This window comes from Syngnathoides biaculeatus, chromosome 12 (genome assembly GCF_019802595.1).
Source record: "Syngnathoides biaculeatus isolate LvHL_M chromosome 12, ASM1980259v1, whole genome shotgun sequence".
Taxonomy (NCBI): Eukaryota; Metazoa; Chordata; class Actinopteri; order Syngnathiformes; family Syngnathidae; genus Syngnathoides; species Syngnathoides biaculeatus.
Genome location: NC_084651.1, coordinates 2421792 through 2437995, shown reverse-complemented (window position 1 = coordinate 2437995; position 16204 = coordinate 2421792). Strand labels below are relative to the sequence as shown.

At 45.6% G+C, this 16204-nt stretch overlaps 2 protein-coding genes across 4 annotated transcripts in view; both read left to right on the top strand.

The window, feature by feature from the left end:
• Nucleotides 1-35: 35 nt before the first annotated feature.
• On the top strand, nt 36-7751 carry LOC133510229 (centrosomal protein of 55 kDa-like). Of its 3 annotated transcripts, XM_061838025.1 has the most exons (10): nt 44-190; nt 544-641; nt 2295-2445; nt 3952-4014; nt 4974-5124; nt 5195-5321; nt 5857-6004; nt 6343-6417; nt 7086-7208; nt 7378-7751. In XM_061838025.1, the coding sequence occupies exons 3-10, from the start codon at nt 2365-2367 to the stop codon at nt 7576-7578; spliced, it is 969 nt and encodes a 322-aa protein (XP_061694009.1). In that variant the 5' UTR covers nt 44-190; nt 544-641; nt 2295-2364; the 3' UTR covers nt 7579-7751. The 3 variants fall into 3 exon arrangements, with proteins under 3 accessions (XP_061694011.1, XP_061694009.1, XP_061694010.1); XM_061838027.1 differs by lacking the exon at nt 2295-2445 and having other exon boundaries at nt 36-190; XM_061838026.1 differs by lacking the exon at nt 44-190 and having other exon boundaries at nt 5198-5321.
• A 1768-nt stretch (nt 7752-9519) lies between these two features.
• LOC133509501 (protein kinase C epsilon type-like) overlaps nt 9520-16204 on the top strand; it is a 42521-nt gene continuing 35836 nt past the window's right edge. The window contains exon 1 of the mRNA XM_061836567.1: nt 9520-10436. Coding sequence (XP_061692551.1) covers nt 9846-10436 — 591 coding nt within the window. The 5' untranslated portion in view covers nt 9520-9845. The remainder of the gene's footprint in view (nt 10437-16204) is intronic.

The window sequence follows — 16204 nt, the reverse complement described above, 5'->3', positions numbered from 1 at the left end:
TTGTTTTCGTGGATGACTGCCAGCTGATCAGTGGAATAAGTCCGAGTTTACCTGAACGCGTCCAAACGTCTCACACTGGTCTTTGATGTAAACTTTGCATTTAGTGTAAAATATCTCTATTTTCTCTCGAAAAAGTCGATAAAATCCATACTCTACACTTTTACCACACCATTACACCAATTTACGACAGGTAACCGCATTTTTTCAGGGTTATATTACAGGAACAACAACAACAAAAAATGCTTTTTTTTTTTTAAATGCGTTCGTACTCTAAGCTAGCTCCCATTTGTAACGTACAGTAGTCCTACGTTAGTTTAGGTTTATGTACGAATTCTTTGTTATAGTATTCAATTATTGCAGCAACTAGTTATAACATAAATTAGGAGTGGTGAAACCTGGCAAAATTCTCTACAATAGCATTTTAAAGCCCTGGGCTGCAGTTGGTACTTATTCTAATGTACAGAGATACGTAGCTATACGTGTTCTTCTCTCATTCCTGAGCACTGAAAATATATATATTTGAATTTTGCAAATAACAAATAGGAGATATCCTGCGACAAACCTATAAATCTGTGGAAAAGCGGGATCCATCTTACAGTAGGAGCATCCACCTTAAGGACTTGATGATGTCTACTGCAAAGGTATCTGATTTATATGTTTTTCCCCCCACACAAAAATCTGATTTCAAGTTTAGTTCTCAATATTAACACCGTATAAACCTCAGTAAAAATAATACAAATGGTGTATGTGTATGTATGTTTGTGAAATGAGTGCTGCTTGTTAACGAACAGCAAGTTGTGCAAAAAAAAAAAAAAAAAAGAATTACATTGAATAGTTGGATATGTCATGCGTGTACAAAAATTTAGAGTTGGTCAAATTAACCGTAGAGAACTTAAGACATCCAAATCTTTTAGAATTGTGACCCCATGGGTTTTGTAGGGTTAAATTCACCTGTAAAGATTTGAGGGCATGTGAAGTTCATCCTAAATTTAATATGAAAGCTTTATATCGCTAACTTTCTGTGAGTATATGAAATTGTTGAACATTAAAATCCCTTTTACACTGCACTTAGCACAGCGCAACACTCTTATTCAAATGTCCAATTCGGCAGCTGTGCGTTGTGACGACCTCTCGACTTATCAAATGCGAGAAATACTGATGGTCATTTCAGAGTAAAAACAGGAAGAGATTTAATTCAACTTCTGCAGTGTAAACAGCCTGTCCCAGTGTCCTGAGGTCTGGGATACAGGACCGAAGACGCACTGTGACATGGTAAGAAAGCAACTGCTCTCTGCTCAGCTTGAAGTGCACCTTGAGGCTGTCATCGTGGAGCCATAGAGCTCGTTCACCTACGTCATAAAATCACGTGACTTTTGTTTACGTCGCCGTATTGCCGGTCTAACAAAGCATTGTTCAATGCTAAGTCGGTGGGAGACGACACGAAAATATGTCTTATAGCACGACGCCCAGAGTCTTGTCCGATACCGTTAGACATTTAGAAGGTGAAAACAGACGAAGGTATGTGAAAAATATAGATAAACTCGGCATAGAGGACTCGTATGTAATGCCGAAGTCGATGTTTTTCCCGATAAGAAAGTGGACTGTTAATTCGCATCCGCTTGTCTTGGACAACTGGATATACACACGTATCTGGTGAGTAAGTCGTCGAGATTTACACAGAAAAGTTTGAAAGCGTATAAAAGTCTGGACGCATACGAATACTTTGTTGCTGGATCTGTTCTCCTCAGGAATAAATCCCACATAGCAGCTCGTGAACGTGGAAGTGTTCGGCCACACGTTCGTTAACCTTTGCCGGAATCCATCGATCTTTTCAACTAGTATTCAATACAAATACCAATATTTAAATAAATGACCCCTGGTTTTACACAAACTAGCATTCATTAAAAAAAAAGAGTACAGAGTCATCTCCACGGAACGTACACGGAAGCGATTGCGACCACACTTAACCTCCGTAAACCTCTGCGACTGACAGTTTTTTTGTTTTTAATACGCATTGTTCTCAAATAAGACAATTTGTTTTTTCAAATACCAAATACTTCTTGGTAATTTCAGTTTGAGAAGAGCAATTCCTACCTGAAATGAAGGTATCGCTCCACAGGGGTGTGTGGTTTGGGCACCATCCATCATATTTAATTGCCGAAATCCATCGATATTTTCCGGTCTATTCCATCGAATGATCGCTTTGAATATCTGTCTCGTCTGTTGTGAGAACCAACAGCACAACAGGTCTCGGCTATGGTAAATATTCTCCTCCGGTTCAATGTCTCCCACAGTGTCAAGCGGCTCTGTATGACCTGCAATATGGCGCCGTGAAAATGGTGACATCACGTGCACAAGCCCGAGATGCTCAGGGTCAGGCCTGAACTCCCCCAGATCCTGCTGTGCTATTCAAATCGGATCAACAGCTCCTTCTCCTTATTACAAGTAAAGCTGGAACTTTCTGTTGAAAAACGGTGATAAATGTGGCCCTTGTTATGTCCAAAAAGGAAACAGCCATCCCGCTACTTCCTTTTCAGTCACCGCCAGTGGCAAATATGGGTAAATATGCACCGTGCCGCTGCCACTTATCGTATGAAAAGTGAAAGTGGCAACGTCAGCGCATACCTCGTATTAAAACTTTCAATATGGCTAAATTATGCAACGTACAACCGGGAAACGTTTTTGGCAGCGCATTAGCCGTCCACATGTGAAAATGATTGAGCTCATGTTGGCTGTTTCTTCAAGTTAAAAGTCACTTGACACTTTAAAAAAGAAAAAAAGTCACTTAGAGAGGTAGAAAAAGACCCTAAGTTCAGCGACCAAATTGCTGATTTGCTTTTGTGGACTAGCTTCTCTCTCCAGCTATGTTGTTAGTGGAAGGTCCCCTGCTTCTATCAGCGGCGACGCACTTTGAACTCCAGACGTTGCGCCCAAAAAAATATACATCTATGTCGTCCTGATAAATGAGCTCGATGGATAATATTGATCCGCAGAGGCGATGAGCGTCGCATACACGGATTTGTCAGGGCTTTCAACACTAAAATCTTATCGGTGTGAACAGTGAAGGCACGTGATGCGATCGTTGGCCTGCATGGAACACACTCGAGAGGCTGCGTTTAAGCATTGATTCATTCTTGTGTTTGAATTCATTAACCATCCAGCCAAGAATGCTGATTTTATTTTGCAATCTCCAACTAAAGTTGTCCACTGTGAGGCTGTTCCTCAACTGCTGGCCTCCATTTTAATGGAAACACCACTACATGGTAGCACTATATTGTTTTTTTAAATCTTTTTCTATTCACTCCTGTAGAGCATAATTTCTAGAGATTTTACAAACAAAAATGATTACATTTTGTCCTCAAACTGTCTTTAAATTTAACGGTAGATCTGGCCCGAGAACTTTATTTATTGCTCACTGCTGCGGTTCCAGGAATCAAAAATATGCTCTCATATATTTTTTTTTAATCTCATTTTGATTTGCATCCTTTCATGCAGTGATTCTCAAACTTTTGCCACCAAGTACTACCTAAAAAAAAAAAAAAACTTGACTCTTCTAATACCACCGTCATGATGTTAAAATGCAGTAGCTCAAGTTTTAATAAAAAAAAAAAAAAAGAGAGATTTTATTCCTAAAGTGTATAGATATTCTAACTTTATATATAGTTTCAACATTAACATCGCCGTTAATTATAGTCAAAAGATACCTAAATAACGATTCTATTAAAGGATATTGCACATATTTGTACCTAATCAAACGACTCTTGAAAGATTACGTCCAAATATAAAATGTTTGGAAATTAAATGCAAATGAAATCAATATTGATTTACCTCGTCTATGGATGTGTCACTATAAATAAACTTGAATTCCGTCACTGTGGCATGTGAGTTATTATTTAGTAAGTTGTTCGTTCAGGCATAATGTTTTTGCTTGTTTGTTTTTTAACGTTTTAGGACGAGACGTCAAACGAGCAGTTCTCCAGTGATGTTGCAGTGCTCCAAAAGAATCTCAAAGATGTAGGTAACTTTTTGCTTAAAATCAGGAATGGGCAACCTAATAATAATAATAATAATTGCCAAAGTAATTTTTGGGGAAAACAAGTGGGGAAAAAAAAAATAAAAAGAGTCCAACTGCTTCCATTCAACTTTTGGGTGTTAGCATGACTTGGATGACAGAGAAGCTACGCAGACGTCAAAAAACATAATTTTTATCAAGCACCATTTTTCTACGCAAACACTTAATAGAAAATGCCATAGACAGGTTCAGGATTAGCATTGAAACAGGTATTTGAACACATACTGTGGAGCAACACACGTAGATGGAAAATATCACAATACTTTTCGACATGTATTTTTTCGTCCTCAATATTATTAGCCCTTTAAGAATCAGAATCAGCGGGGCAACGATCCAAAACACACCAGCAAATCCACCTCTCAATGGTTACAAAAAATATATTAACATTTTGGAGTGACCAAGTCAAAGTCCGCATTTAAATCCGATTGAGATGCTGTGGTGTGACCTTAAACGAGAAGTTCATGCGACAAAATTCCGATTAACGCAAACGCAATTGATTTCAGTTATTGCTGACCCGTTTTTAGGTTCGGGGGGGGGGCACATACTTTTTCACAAAGGGTCCGAAAGGTTTGGATTTTATTTTTTTTTTGACCCTTAATAAATTGAATTGTCATTTGAAAACTGCATTTTGTATTTCCATGGGTTGTCTCTGAGTGATATTAAAATTGGTTTGATGATTTGACACCTTTGTGTGCGATGGATGTGCAAAAAAATGAAATAAAATCAGGAATGGTGCAAATACTTTTTCACAGCACTGTAGCCATTCATATTAAGGGAATTGAACTGACTTTTTTTCCAATATCGTTGCTGAGTCTTTGATATTTTGGCACTGTATTTACACGCGACCTCACTGCCTTCCCATTGTTGATTTCGCCCCCCGCCCCTTCTCCCCAAAATCAAGGCCTTGGCCAAAAACCACCACTGGCTGGCTTACGACCAGCAACGGGAAGCCTACGTTCGGACGGTCGTGGACAGAATGCTGTGGCTGGACAAGCAGCTGGACCAGGCCGTCCGGGCCCAGTTGACGCACCACAATCAGGAGCATTCAGAGGGTAAGACGCAAGGCGGCGTGTCACCAAACGCCGACAATAACGAGATCCGTTAAGGTGTTTGTGCTCGCAGCAGAGGAGGAAGTGAGCCACATGAAGGAGCACTTTGAAAGCCTGCTGGTGATCGGTCGAGACAACCTGCTGATGGTCAAGCAGCAGCTCGACGTCACCCTCCACGACCTGGAAAACGCCAAAACGAGGTGCGTCGCTAGAAACGCCAATTGCGCGATCCGCGGTACAGGATTTGTACGCACACCGTCTGGAGAGGTGTGTTTAGTTCAGTAGTTCAATTCAAAGTACATTTACTGGGCGAGTCAAAAGTAGTTTGTAGTAGACTTTTTCTCTTTTCCATTTTTTTTGAAATCTTCAGATCTGGTTTTTTTTTTTACTGGCATTTTGTCACCCCATCGTGACAATCTTTGGCCTCTTTGTTCCTTTCTATCTTTCCTTAAAATTCCTTTTCTACTTTTCCTTCCTGTCCAAAACTACTTTGGAATACACTTTCTTTGTTTTTGACTCAGATGATTTGCAGGCTGCCTGTAAAAGTCAATTAAAAAAAAAACACATTAATCATGATTGACTTATTTCTATATTTATATTTTTATGCAATATTGAAATGATTCGAAATGTTGATTTATGTTTTTTTTTCTCAGAAATAATCAACGTTATACAATATGAAAGACTATCATACTGTAGTGAGTCTACACAATGCGTGAGCGTCAAATGAATGCGCAGGTATGAGGAAAAGGAGAACGAGGCCACGGAGCTCAAGCGGCAGCTCCAGCGTTGCGCCGAAGAAAAAGAGGAGATGATGGCGGAGATGAAGGCGCTCCGGTGGAAGCTCGACGAGGAGAAGCGGCGCAGCGCCAACACGGAGGTGCAGGTGCGCTGGAGCCCGTACCGCAGGGGTGCTCAATGCGTTGATCGCCGTCGCGTGCCAAAAAAAAAAAAAAAAAAAAAGACGTCAGCCAATGTTCTCTCTAAACTGCGCACACGAAAAAAAAAAAAAATCCAATGCAAATTGAAACAAGGTGTACCCCGCCTCCTGCCCGTTAACAGCTGGGATAGGCTCCAGCGCTCCCGCGACTCTTGTGAGGATAAGCGGCTGAGAAAATGGATGGATAGACGGTCCACTTCAGTGTCTTTCGGGCCAAGAGGCCAAAGTCGGATTAAAACGTGTGAGAAAAAAAACGAGTGCTAATTTTGTTGCGTTTGTCTCAGTCTTCTCTCTTCAAGGAGTTCATGGTAAAGCGTCATAATGCCAGCCAGGACAAGATCGCAGACCTGGAGCGGAAGGTACGACGCCTCCCAAAATCTCCGTTTTTCACATCATAATTAGATGATTTTCCAAAAGTGCGACTCCCCACACGTAATGAGAGTGTTCTTAATCGTCGAGGGTGTGTTGCGTACTCCACTTGCTAAACGCAGCACACACATGACCGTATCTCCGTCGACAATTCCAAGTTTCCTTCCGCAAACGAGATTAGGCGCCGACTCTTTTTTATCATCACTTTGAAGTTGCACAACTTTAGGACTGTGACATTTTTGGTTGTTTTTTTTTTTTTTTTTTTTTTTTATCCCGTTAATGTTATGGTAATGCAGTGCCGACTTGTATCCATCCAGACAGCAGACTAAAACAAAGCAAAATGAACAAGATTACAATAAATGTGAGAAAAAATGTGTGTGGGCTGGAACAGTGGAGCAACTCATCAGAGCATTGGCCTCACAGTTCTGAGGACCGGGGTTCGAATCCCGGCCCCGCCTGTGTGGAGTTTGCATGTTCTCCCCGTGCCTTCGTGGCTTTTCTCCGGGCACTCCGGTTTCCTCCCACATCCCGAAAACACGCATTAATTGGAGACTTTAAATTGCGACCCTCGTGAGGATAAGCGGCTCAGAAATTGGACGGATATATACGCGGTGACGTGAAAAGGAGACGTTTGCTCACTCTGGTGAAATGCTTTTAGGTACACAGTTCCTTCCAGGACCTCGAAGATGAAATGAAGAACTGTTCGTATTTGAAGAACCAGCTGGTCAGAGTTCTCAACCTGCTGCGACGAAGCGACGACCGGCTGGCGTTCTACGAAAAGGTTTCTTTCAACGTTTTCTTGTATACAGACCAGGTGTACGTGTACAGAAATTTCAATTCATGAGCCACCGCATGTTTTTTTTCTTTTCTTGATGTTGTGCGCTCAACCTCAAGTTCTTTTATTATTATTTTTGTCGTTGTATAAACCTTTTCTGATCTCCATTCATCAGAAAAAGCAACACGGGGAAGAGAGCAAGATGGAGGAGGAGGAGGACGAGCCCATCTATGAAGAAATGAGACCCCGCTGGACGTCGTCGCCCAACGACAGCATCCTGGATAGAAGCTCCCTGGAGTGCCCCCGTTGTCAGATCCAGTGTCCCATCGGTCAGTACCGGCAGATGATGGACCACCTGGAAGTCTGCCTGATCTGAGCCGAGCCTCAAAGAAGCTGCCTGCCGTTTTTCCAGCTCTCCACGTTGTGAGTTGTTCCCCTCGCACGAGTCGTTCGTGTTTGAAGACGCACGCGCGAGCTTCTCTTGTGTTACGCTTGTGCGCTTTAGTTGTCATTTCGAAAATGAATAAATGAATTTGTGGGACACTTTAAGATGCTTCTGATGGTCCCAGTCCTCATACTCATCAAGTCAGATTAATAGCAGTTCATCCATTTTTGACACTATTTAAGGGCACAGATTATTGCTAGCCAGCAATACGGGACCTGATCGCAAAGGTGGTGATGCGTCACGTGTTAAAAATGTCATCAACGTTAAAACAACGTTTCTCCATGCTTGGGTCATCGTCTTGTTTTCAAAACAGCGACAATTCCTGTGAAGAGTTAAGACAAATGCACTGTTGGCCTTAATTTGTTATGTATTACAAATAATGCCACATCCCCGGGTGCGGACATTTGTGCCTACATTCAGATGTCAGCATTTTTGTGACATTTTTGTTTGCTGAGTGTGCCACGATATGTTTGGGGGGTGTAAAATGTGCACCTTGGGTTAATAAAGTTCGGGAAACACCCGTCCTGGAGAGGAAGAAGGTTTTGTTGTCGTGCCTGTCACTAAACATTGCCGGCGTGGAAAGATGAACAAAGTAAATGAAACATCAACTTGGCGGCACGGTGGAGGATTGGCTCGAGCGTCTGCCTCACAGTTTTGAGGACCGGGGTTTGTATCCCAGCCCTCCCCTGCGATTGTCTGGCAACCAGTTGAGGGTGTTCCAAGCCTCCTCCCCGAAGAGAGTTGGGATTGAATCTGTCATGAGCGGACATGGAGCTCTGCCAGGAGGGGTGTGGCCTAGTCACCGCTCTGGGCGGTGCCACCTCTGGCACTCGTCACAGCTGTTGCGCATTCGGCACATTGATCGAACGTGTATTTATGTTGGAGTTTTTGTCGTGGGCGCCGGTTCATTGAGTTTGCACCGGGTCACCCACTGGACATTATGCCTTTGTCTCGGAGTCCTGCATTTGGGTCCTCCCTCGCAACAATGGATCGTGACAGACTCTGGTACACGGATGGATGAAAAATGCGCTTGTAGGCCAATTAGGTGAATTTGGACAAATGATGAGCTCTACACTGGTTGCAAATCATTCTGCATTTGTGTTTCAAAATCTTATTCACAGATTTTTTTTTTTTTGGGGGGGGGCAGGGAAATATCCTCCAGTATTGTCTGAAAAACTGAATTATTTGCTTTTCTTAATCCACGTCTAATACAAATACAGCGGTGCCTTGAGACACAATTTGAATTCCTTCTGTGAACAACTTTCAAATGATCTTTCCCCTCTGAAATAATTTTTTAAAATGTATAAATCCATTCAAGCCCCTCCCAAAACATTTGTTCTCAAAAGAAAAAAAATGTTCTGTATAGTATTGTACTATACTGTACTGTACTGTATGAAAACATAGAGTAATAATTAAAAAGAAAGTTGAGGCGGAACAGTGGGCTCAGCTGGTGTAAAGCATTGGCCTCACAGTTCTGAGGTCCCGGGTTCGATCCTGGCGCCACCTGTGTGGAGTTTGCATGTTCTCTCCGTGCCTGCGTGGGTTTTCTCCGGGTAGGCACTCCGGTTTCCTCCCACATCCCCAAAACATGCAACATTCATTGGACACTCTTAAATTGCCCGTAGGTGTGATTGTGAGTGCGGCCGGTTGTCCAGTTCAGGGTGTACCCCGCCCCCTGCCCGTTGAGAGCTGGGATAGGCTCCAGTGCTCGTGAGGATAAGCGGCAAAGAAAATGAAGGGTGGAAGATTGAAAGAGTTCATGGCGAGTGTGGGGCTCCTTTTTGGCCACCTGGGGGCAGTATAATACTTCGACACGAAGCCGGTCACAGCAAGCTGCAGTGATTGTGCCTTTTCATCATCAGTATTGTTATATGAGGTGCTTTGCCGCCATCTTGGGGCATCTACAGGAAATTGCAAATAAAAACAAAAGTCACTTCCATATTTGGAACGTTATGTTTGCAGGGGTTCGTATTTTGAATGTGGCGCTTTTGCCGCGTGTCCCTAATCAATGAAGTGTCCGGCGCGTGGGGATTTTAAGGGCCTCTCTGCACTAAGCACGGTGAGCGTTTTGCGTCTCCACGGACCTCCCCGGTGGCAGCACGTCATCACCGCGCAGCTGACGTGTTTCCGGCACGGTCTTGGGGGGGGGGGGGCGTGACGGCGCGCGCTCGAGTCCACGAGAACATCAACAGCCGCGGATGAGCTGCGGCTGGAGGCGACACACCGCGTGGACCCCCGCCCCACTCACTCCCCCTGGCTGTCAGACCCCCCCCCCCCAAAACACAAACATCCCGTTTTTTTTTTTTTTAAGTGGAGCTGGGGCGACTCTTGCAGCCGAAGGGTCCACCTGTGAGCGTCGCGCTGGTTCTGGACGAGGCGTCCGGACCTCCGCCGCCCCCCCCGCCCCCCCCCCCCCCCCTCCACCAGCCATGGTGGTGTTCAACGGGCAGATGCGCATCAGGATCTGCGAGGCGCTCGACCTGAAGCCCACGGCGTGGTCCCTGCGCCACGCCGTGGGCGCCGCCGCCAAGAGCTCCGGCAAGGGCTTCGTGCTGGACACGTACATGGCGCTCAACGTGGACGAGTCGCGGGTGGGCCAGACGTGCACGCGGCCGCGCACCAACAGCCCCGCGTGGAACGACGACTTCACGGCGGAGGTGCGCGACGGCCGCGCCATCGAGCTGGCCGTCTTCCACGACGCGCCCATCGGCTACGACGACTTCGTGGCCAACTGCATCATCCGCTTCGACGACCTCCTGCACGGCGGCGCCAAACACTTCGAGCAGTGGGTGAGACCCTGACCCCCATTTTTCATTTGCAAGTTTTTTTGCTTTGGCATTTTTGTCACGTGATCGCGTCTTCCGCGTTTGTCACGTGACTCCAGAAATGCTCCTGAAAAGAGAAGACCGGTGATGACGTCACAACCCCATCACTCACCCTGAAAGTGTGGGCACGCGTTCGTGACGTCATCGTTCGGGACGAGAGCCGACGTTTCCGAGTCCGTTATCGATCCGATCACATAATTGATGCTCAATATGACGATTGGCATGTTTTGTTTTTCTTCCAATCACGCGACATGTAAATGATCTTTACTCTCATTGGGACGCTTCCACAATTTGAGCGTTCGCCGCCGTCGTCAGACGTCATCGCCGCGCTCTCGTTATCACGTCAACGCACAAATATCATCAGCACCTGCGCCCAGATGTGCCGAGGCGGACGCGGGCGTTATTGATGCGGCCGTTGGGCCCGTGACGAGAGTGAGCGAGCGAGCGATGATGAAAAAGCGAACGAGGAGACGGCAGACAAGCGCCGTCCCCCCCCCGAGTGTCCTCATCAGCAAATTGCTGCTGTCGGCCATTTTGGCGTCGAGCGCGGGGTTCCCCCTCCCCCGCTGTATTGCCGTCGATGTGAATTTTTAGAGTATGCAGGCATATCCCGATTTAGAGTTGCGTGACTTCGCTGTAGTGCCATTTTGTGCAACTACAAACCGGGCAGCACTGAGCTCTACTGGAAGACGTTATTGAAGGCAAGAAGAAGAGGCAGAGAAGGTGTCCTACTGAACTCCAGTAGTTGTCATTTTACGCACAGAGTAGAGCGAATGTAATGTGTTTTCAAAAAAAAAAAAAATTGAAGGATTTGGCCCATCAGGACATCTATCGCATTTCTGTTAGCTTGTCTCTGGCGTTTCACGTCATACATTAGCAGTAACGTGCATGTCTTGAGTTAGGTGATGATACGGTTTGTGTGTTTTAAGATACAAAGTTAATCTTTTGTTTTGCGTACATTTTACTAAACTTGGGGTAACAAATAAACAGCTAGAAGCAAGCACACATTGCCTCTTTGGAAATCTATACGAGCGAGAGAACGGCAAAAGGTGCTAAGGAATACTTTGAGAAGTGTTTAAATCATGTCAAGTGTATTTTTACTACGTCGAAATGTGTTCAAAGTATGTGAGACTGGTAAGACTGACCCCAATGTCACAGTTTTATTTACCAATTTTGAATGGTTTTCCCCCACGAAAACGGGGCTTTGCTGGTGGTCTGCTGGTGAATCCCAAAGCTAGCATGCCGCTCGCTTCGCCAGCAGCGGCAGCGTGAGAACCGAAAGCCGGCGCTCCCGCCGCGACACGTCGCCGCTTGCCGAACGTACGTGTCAGCAAAACGTCATCAGTCAAGTCAGTACAAGGTCAGGAACGGAGTAAAACGTGCTCATGTAGTAAACGTACACTGAAACGGGATCAACTTGTCTTGAACAACTGTGGTCGGGTTTTACGCAGTGTCCTTAAAAATCGAGCGACGTCCTTTTATCCATTTGTCAAAATCTGCTTTTGAAACGTTTGCATTTTCAGCTCTTTGCGTGTGTTCGGTGCGGACGTGCACGACGAAGGCGATCTGCAAAAGTCGCTTCAAGGCGATTGGACACCTCTCGTTTGTCGGAGACGTTTCGGCTTTGATCCAAACAACTTTTTCAGTTGTACATATTACGTGCAGAGTCCATTTATGCCGCAATGGGGCTGGTCAACAATCGCGCGTCGTGGCCTGGTGTGGTCAGTGAAACAACCGTCCGTCATCCAATCCAAGGGTGTCAAACTCATTTCTGTCACGGGCTACATAGTAGTCGCGGTTTCCCTTAGAGGGCCATCTGTTTTCTTCACCGCTTATCCTCACGAGGGTCGCGTTGAGTGCTGCAGCCCATCCCAGCTGTCGACGGGCAGAAGGCGGGGTACACCCTGAACTGGTCGCCAGCCAATCGCAGGGCACATGGAGACAAACGCACTCACAAGCACCCCTACGGGCAATTTAGAGCGTCCAATTAATGTTGCATGTTTTTGGGACGTGGGGGGAAACCGGAGTGCCCGGAGAAAAACTCCCGCAGGCACGGGGAGAACATGCAAACTCCACGCAGGCGGGTCCGGGATTGAACCCGCGACCACAGAACTGTGAGGCCGACGCTTTACCAGCTGATCCAGTGTGCCGCCCCATTACGATTGTGAAACCATTAAAAATATTTAATCGCCTCATCATATTTACGCCAAAAATGTATGAACAAGTTTTGGTCGGGTAATTGGCTTTTCAACTATTGTTCATTTTTGGTAAAATAAACAAATAAAACTTTTCATATCTCATTATTTATGATACATGACAATTTATTTGGTTCAGACATATTTTGATAACTAAAGATGGAAATGACAAAATCTGACAACAGTTCTAATCCTTGAGGAGTGCCAATGATGCACAATAAAAACTGAACGTCGCACTCTGCATCCGTCATCGGTTCCGCCATGGTCAACGGGCTCGGACTTCCGGTCAGGGCAAAAATTATGCTAAACACGCGTACATTGTTATGGAAAACGTCACGCAATGGGCATTTATCGACGATGTTGTCGTCGAGGGGGCTTCGAGACTTTGGGCGACTCCAGTGGTGGAGAGGCGTGGTGCAGGCACATAGATCCATCTCGGATCAGCACTTTCACGCTGTCCCGAAGGAGCGCTTAGAACGACGGAAAGGGTTAACGACGCGCGGCGCGTTCATACCACTTGATTAGAAGCTTCAGGAAGAAGAGCTCAATCTCTGAGGGGGGGGGGGGGGACACACATCAGCGGCGGGGTGTCCTCGACTGACTCGTCGCGTCATGACACGTAAACATCATCCGCGTGCCCGTCGGACGAATTTTGCTCCTTGCGTTGTTTTGTTTTGCGAGAAGGTTAGCATTGAGCATAGCATTAGCATTGTTTTTCATATCCGATCGAAAGGGTCGTTTTCACGTGTTGGGCTGCCTCGAACGGCGGCCATTTTCGATCCCTGCGGTCCCGTTGCTCATACATAGCTAAGGTGGACGACATTTTGTTTCTAACTGCGTTTTTTTGAAGACGCGACCGACAGCACGTCGAGCCCAGACCGACTATCAGTCTACGTGGCATACGCACGTCATGGGACTCGGGACTGCGTCACAAAGGTGCAGTACTGTGCCCTTGATCTTTTACTCTATGTGACGGAAATCACGAAGGAAGAGCACTTAGCTGTATGCTAACACGGAAAATGAAAGGCGGTGGAATATTATTTTGTTTAACATCGAGGCAAACTCCATTTCTTCCATTTTTTTTTTTTTTTTTTTTTTTTTTTTTTCCCCAAAAAAAGTAAAACCTGTTTATTAGTTCCCCACAAGCAAAGCAATGTTTAAAATTTGATGACAATGGGAGAAAGACAAAAATCCATTCTTAAAATTCTCAAATCTTTCAAGTGATCTTAACTGTGATGTTAGCCTTAAGAAAAGAGTTTCGATTCAGCTCGTTAGCTAAGCTCGGCGACGCACCAGCGCGACGCAGGTTGAGACCGGGCGGCGCGAGAGCAGCGTCGGACAATCGCCCGCAAAGCCAAGTCTCCGTGAAGCGCGGAGCCGCAGAACGTCCGAAGTCTTTCGTCGGAAGCGTTAACGCGACGTCCCCGCTCGCGCGGCGGGACTCGTGTACCGGATTGCGAGGCTTTGGGGAGCTAGACTAGCAACTAGCAACTCTGGAAAAAGCTCCAGCGAATCGGCGAGAGTTGTCGGAAAAAAAAAAAAAAAAATCTGAAGAACGGTTAGCAAGTCCTCTCTTGTGTACTTGAGTCCCGCGACGCCCGTAAAAACACAAAAAAACAAACAGTAACTGAGAGTATTGCGTAGATTTCCACACTGGGTACGCGCTAGGTAGAGAGGTTCAATGGCGGCGCGCAGCGGTGTGTGGCTAATTCAGCAAAAAATGTCACGTCAGTGAAAATAATAATATATATATGTATATATAACTTAACTTTCGTCCGACGCCGTTATCGGTCCCAGCAACAACCCCGGTTAATTTACCGATTTTGCAATATGAATTGTTGCCGACGTCGGTCCGATTTCCGATCTCGAAGATCAGATGGGAGTAAACGGTTCACGTATCGTGTAGCTGCCCTGCCTCGGCCTCTTTTGACCCACAGTCCGGTTTCGCGTCAAGTCAGTGGAAATTTTTCCCACGTGCGCGAGTAAAATTTCCGTGTGGCTTGTGGTGCTTTCACCGCTCCCTCCGACAAAGGCACCGTCTTACATATTGCGGTTGAATGTCTCCCTTTTTTGGAGCTTCCACAATCTGCGCATTGTTTCGTACGCCGAACGCAAACGCGCGCGCAGTTCTACTCATTGCCGCGTTTCTGGGTTCATGTCGGGACACGTTCCGCGCGACGCGCGCCGGCCCCGCGGGTCCCCGTCGACGTATCAGACTCACGTGCGCGTTTATAATCCGATCGGTCGCCCTGCCAAAGCCAAAAAGGAGCGCGAGCGCCCGCGTTTGTTGTTTGTGGTCCAGTTTCGGCGCCAAACTCCTCGCGCTGTACAAGCGCAAAGCAGGCGTCCATCCACGAGTATCTGCGTTCTTATCGTTCATATTTTAAGGAATATATATTTAATATCTGACCTGATGATTTTTTTTCTTTCTTTTCGTTGTTGCAGAGCCCAAAGTCAAATCTAGAAATATTCATACATATGTTAAAACATACAGGAGATGTGAAATATATCCATCCATCCGTTTTCTTAGCTGCTTATCCTCGCAAGGGTCATGGGTAGTGCCGCAGCCTATCCCAGCTGCCAACGGGCAGGAGGCGGGGGGCACACTGAACTGGTCGCCAGCCAATCGCAGGGCACACGGAGACAAACGCTCACAATCACACCGACGGGGCAATTTAGAGTCTCCAATTATTGTTGCGTGTTTTTGGGATGTGGGAGAAAACGGGAGTGCCCGGAGAAAAGCCACGGAGGCACGGGAAGAACATGTAAACTACAGACAGGCGGGTCTGGGATTGAACCCGGGACCTCAGAACTGCGAGGCCACCGTAAAATATGATTTTTCATTTTTTTTTAAACAGATGAAAAGTGTTAGGAATGTGCTAATGACTCTACAGTGTTAATTGGGCAAAAACGTCATGCGGAACTTTAGTGCCTTTATTTCAGGCGTGTCAAACTGGTTTTTGTCACGGGCCACATTTAAGCTAGGATTTCCCACAAGAGGGCTGTCATGGTTGAAACCATAGAAAGCCTGAATCGCCTCATCATATTTACACGTGAAATTCATGAACTAGTTTTGGAATGAGAAACCGATCGTGATGGGTTTTTCAACCATTGTTCACATCTGGTAACACAAAAAAATGCTTATATCTCAACATTATCATTTATGATATATGACCATTTCAAATGCTGGGACATATTTTCACATGAATCAAGCATTTTGACATTGACGATTTGCCTTTGCGGGCCACATGAAATAATGCGGCGGGCCAGATATGGCCCCCCGGGCCTTGAGTTTGACACCCGTGCTTCATATACTGGTAGCCTTCATCCCAACGACTCGGTGCGTATGCTTTCTCAAGAGAGGGAAAATGAGAAATGTCACAATTTTTTTTTTTTTTTTTTTAAAACGGAAAGTGATTTTTTTTTTTTTTTTTTTTTTTTTTTTTGTGGCAATCGTGGTATCGATGACTGCGTACGACGTTTGAGTCGTTTTGTCCCAGAGGTTAAACCTTCTTCTACACCGAAACATTTTGCCTG